The sequence below is a fragment of the Aedes albopictus genome, chromosome 2 (assembly GCF_035046485.1).
Source record: "Aedes albopictus strain Foshan chromosome 2, AalbF5, whole genome shotgun sequence".
In the NCBI taxonomy this organism is placed as follows: Eukaryota; Metazoa; Arthropoda; class Insecta; order Diptera; family Culicidae; genus Aedes; species Aedes albopictus.
The window spans coordinates 154,937,759-154,942,807 of NC_085137.1; the positions used below are offsets into that span (position 1 = coordinate 154,937,759).

General features: G+C 39.2%; 1 protein-coding gene across 1 annotated transcript; it reads left to right on the forward strand.

The window, feature by feature from the left end:
* Nucleotides 1-1,790: 1,790 nt before the first annotated feature.
* LOC109417550 (uncharacterized) lies at nucleotides 1,791-4,573 on the forward strand. Its single transcript, XM_062847477.1, has 4 exons — nucleotides 1,791-2,707; nucleotides 3,435-3,548; nucleotides 3,689-3,954; nucleotides 4,011-4,573. Exons 1-4 carry the CDS (start codon nucleotides 2,428-2,430, stop codon nucleotides 4,542-4,544), a joined length of 1,194 nt encoding a protein of 397 aa, XP_062703461.1. The 5' UTR covers nucleotides 1,791-2,427; the 3' UTR covers nucleotides 4,545-4,573.
* Nucleotides 4,574-5,049: the final 476 nt, after the last annotated feature.

Genomic DNA, 5,049 nt, shown 5'->3' on the forward strand with positions numbered 1-5,049 from the left:
GCTAACAAGACAAATTACAAAGTTGCCTCCAGCTGAAACCCCAAGGTAACATCCTAACTACATTCCTAAATTTTTTTGATCATTTATCGGGTCTTAAGAAACAACGACTTTATGCAAGTATTTTTTTCATTTTAGGCTTGAATTCAATCGTCATGGTCTAATTTTTCAACAGTAGCCATGCTACATCGTCAATCTTCATACAAAATTAAACCCTAACGATTAAATTCACCTTTAGTCGAAAATAGAATGAAAACCTGCACAGAAAGAAATTCTGAAAACAAACTTGAATTAAATATTGGAACGTTCCAAATCAGAATTTCCATTAATTTCCTTAGATTTTACATAGAACAATTTCTTGCATACACAATTGTAAGCAAGCTCCATACTGCAAATAACCTGTGATTTTACAATCCAATGGAGAATTGTGTTGAAAGCGATGGAGGTCATTTTGTTACAATAAATTGATGAAACAATTTTGAACTGAGTGGCGAAGCTTGGCCAAAGCCGATATTTCCATCATGGAACGATTTTTTTTTTTTTAATTTTTATTTGTAGTTCATTCAAATTGTCTCATGAGAAGTGATGTCTTTTATGCTTCTTGAACGACCAAACTAATAATTCCACAAAATAACTCGTCACCCATGAAATGGCGCCCATATTAGTGGACTAATAACTCTTCGCGCACTAGGCAAGGTTCCAATTAGTCGCTTAAAGAGTTGCCACATATAATGTTCCCAGCAAACAATTATGTTGGTATATTCAAACTACAAGTTGGATATACATTCTAATATACCGTGCACAAAATCGTAAATAATGCTCAAAAACGCTATATACGCACTAAAGTGGAGGCCATATAGATATTCTTATGCGATAATGTAATTTTTTTTTGGCATACATTACGATTCTGGTAAAAACCCTACCACAACTTTTACGACTTCACTGATTTCTTTTGTACATACATACAATTGTTTTGAAATAGGGTTTTACGATTTCGCAGAAGTGTGTACGACTCTGTAAGGCTTTTTTTTATCAAAAATATAAAATATAAATTAAACTCGCTCACGAATACATAATTACCAATTACTTTCAGACTAAATTAACACAACCAACGCTTATTTGATATTTCATGTTCTGTATATTATAAATTTTTGTTATCAAATCAGTTTCGAACCATGGACGATCATATTTACTAACGCGCATTGATGCACAACACCATATATGGAAAGCTAATAGAGGATGATTTTTTTGATTTCATATAAAACGGTACCTGCAACATTGAAAAGTTTCTATTTTTAGATTTCACATCTATCTAATCGTAAAAGCAATCCACTTATCGTATTATTTGATGCAGTCATTGATCTTTATAAACTCTAATACGATTATGTTGACCCTTACATCTACTTCATATAATCAATAACGATTATATCGATCTACCGTATACATACATGATTGCATCCGATTCGATATATGATCAACGCGATTTTTCATTGCCAGGGATGCTAGTTTATTCTCTTTTGCATTAACAAAGGAAACGACATATTTCTGGTTATGCCAAGGCTTAAGCCATATGTGATAAGAAATATGGAAATCAGAAGTCCTTTCTTTAATTAGAATATTATTAAAATATTATTGAACGGGTAAGTAAAATTTCATTCAAAGGAATCATACTATAAAAAAAACTTCGGATTAATTACCCACTCGAAAGTTGCAGTATTTCTGGCATCCCTGTTTGAAATGTCAACAAACACAACATCCTAACTAAAAATTCTAACGCAAACTATCTGCTCCGGTAAAAACGAAAAGTTCCTCCAAAACGCAAAAGAAAATGTTCGCGGTAGTGCAATTTATTGAACAAAACAAATTTCAAGTGCTCGCGGTACCAGTGTCGTGGATAAAAGGTGGAGTTTTGTCGTGGCCAAAGTTATCCAACGAGAAAATCGAGGGTTTACGTGTAAGCGGATCAGAGTATCACGGTGCTGCCAAACGAATTCCAGTAATAATCTGGAAAAAGTTTCGGAAGTTTGATGCTGCAGAAAAAGCGGCGGACGATCTGACTTTGAAAGATGTTTCCGACGTTGAGGGGAAGAGGAAAAAATTGAAGCCCCAAAAGAAACCAGCGCTGGAGAAGAGCAAAGATTACAATGCTATGTTTGAAGGTATTCTAGAATAAATGCAAAAATAATCATAGGTTTCAAAATAACATTTATTACAGCCCTCCCACAATCATCAAATAAAGGTCCACTGCAGTCCAAGAAACCGCAAACAAACACCCTATCGGCATCAAACAAGCGCGTCCAGTTACCCGAAAATCCAGATGACGCTTCGAAGAAAGTGGCCGAGAGTTCGATTGCAGTATCAAAGGTGGTGTCGCCTCAGTCGGAAATTACCTATTCGCAGTCCAATCTGGCACAAACGGAGCAGATAGAAATGCCTCCAGCGATACCATCGCGGGCGATGCCTCCTCCTTCAGCTGTGCCCTGCAAGACCCAATTAAAGCCCATCATCAACCAACCTCAACTGCCCCAGCCAACACCTGTTGTAACTAACCCAAGAACAATCGTAGGAGCCCGGATCATTCAACAACAAAAACACGCGTACTGCGGCAGTAATGTCAACGACTCCGTTCCGGTCATAGGGGAGCACTGCTCCTTGATGTCACTCCCGCAGCCTCACTTCAGTGGAGCAGAAGCAAATGCTATGGTTATCGGTATGTATATTCGATTTCAAGCTGCCAAATTCTTCCGATTCGCGCATACTTCACCCACCATAAGCCTAAATCACCTGAAATGATGTTACTGGTACTGCACACTGTTTTATGGGGGACCTGAGTGTAACTTATTTTTTGTCAGAAATACGCGTTTAAGACTCCGTTAGTTTGAGATGGTGAGCCACTGTGGTCGCTTTTCACCTATGGTCCACTGCACGAATTCGTGCTGGCCTGCTTTCTCCCACAGGAAATTTGACGTTTGAGCGGTGCCGACACCGCTCAAACGTCAAATTTCGTGTGGGAGTAAGCAGGCCAGCACGAATTCGTGCAGTGGACCATAGGTCGGTCGCTAGGTCGCTAGTGACACCGAAACCAACGAGACAAAGATTGGTGTGAGTACCAAAAATAATTATTCCAATTGAAGTTACAGTCAGAACCTCATAAATACGCTGTGGTCATGGTCCACTTCACCAATTTGTGCTGGCCTGCTTGCTCTCTCAGAAGAAGTGACGTTTGGGAGGTGCCGGCTCCGCTGCAACGTCCGATTTTCTGTCAGAGTAAGCAGACCAGCATAAATGCGTGAAGTGGACCATGTGGCGGTATTCACTTACTACAGCTTATTAAGTTTGCCAGTCTGTTTTTCAGGTGATACGTGCATAAATGGAAAAACTGCAGAACTTTCATTTATTGTATGCTTCATGTTTTAATCCATTTTATATGATTTCAGGAGATGTACATGAGCCGCAGCAGCCAGAGCCCATTTACTGCACTATGGAAGACATCTGTTTCCTACCTGAGCCAGTCACAGTACCAGTTAATTTGGACAACCATCTGATTACAGGTAAAACATAAAACATTTGAATACTGAAACTAAGCGTCTTTGAAAAACCTTCAGCAAAGGCAAATAAAGAAAAATGCTCACATTAGGTTCACTTTCAGGAAAAGCTAATTCCTTTTAATGTTCACTCCTGAATTTTACAGATAATACTGGATCGATTAAATACGAGGAATTGAAGAATGACTTGAAGCATTACATCCGAACGACAATGGAGGAAGTGGTTCAAAAATGCTTCCATGAGCATTTTTCCCGACTAACGGCATTGTCCCAGATGAACACGAAGACTACCACTACGCCTGTTTCGAATTCAGAAGACGATCCGGTGGAAAACCATAATCGCATTGAGAACGAGGTCCAACTTCATGATTGGAATGTGAAGCTGGCGAATGAAGAACTTTGCGCAAAATATGTAGGTATTCATGATTCTGAATAGCTGTCTTATTCTAACCGAATTTTAATTTTCAGCTTGTCTATTTCACGCGAATAATCCCACCCAACTCCTACGCCACCAATGGGGACAACGCATGCTACACGATTGTTGATTGCCTGTTCACCAGAGACTTTTGGACTCGTTTTACCTGGACAGGAATTAGTCGGGGACAGAAGTCGAAACGAGGATTCAGGGAATTTGGTAACGTTTTGAAGTTGCTGGAGGACCTGGTGCGTATCGGTGATCCTACATATAGCGCAAAGAAGTTAGAGGACTTCTGTAGGACGCGGCTGTTCCGGTACAGTAGGTCTCGGAGCTCAAACAAGCAACTGCGCAAATCTGCATGCCGCCCAGCACGAAAGCGTAAGGCAGATAAGGTTGCCGATGATCAGATGCTCTGCGAAGTTAAAAACGAAGAACCCATCGAGCTAGTTGATGATGCTCAAATCGACAGTGATGAAGAATTCGAACAAGACGATCAGGACGAGCCAATCGATGAGGCAGATGAGGCTGACGAAGAACCTGATGATGACGATGAGAATTCTGCGAGTGGTGAACTATCTGATTAACAAACGTTTAACAGCATCTGTGTACTGGTTTACATATATTTGAGTATAAATACAAAACTGAATTCGAGAGCAAATACATTTAAGGTGAATATAGAACGAAGCCACACCTTGAATTTTCAAAAGCACAAATCTGAAGAAGCAAATATCACAGAGCGCTGAAAATTTGATCGATTGGTCAGCCGCTTGTGGGGACCAATCGATCAAATTTTAAGTACAATCCCTCATTTGGTTCTTCAGATTTGTGCTCTTGAAAATTCGAGGTGTGGCTTCGTCATATATTCACCTTAAGCATTTATTAAAGTTCACACAACAGAAACAAATCTTGAAACTTATTAAATGATGGTATGCATAAGTGGAACAAATACCACACCTTCCTTTCTTGGATTAGCTACCAACTTACAAAATATGAAATCAATATCAAACATTTTTTTCCCTGAGAATTCTGGTTCAGCAATGAATACTTGTAAGTAGGATGATTTGAATGGCTTCTCAAAAAAGTTACTTT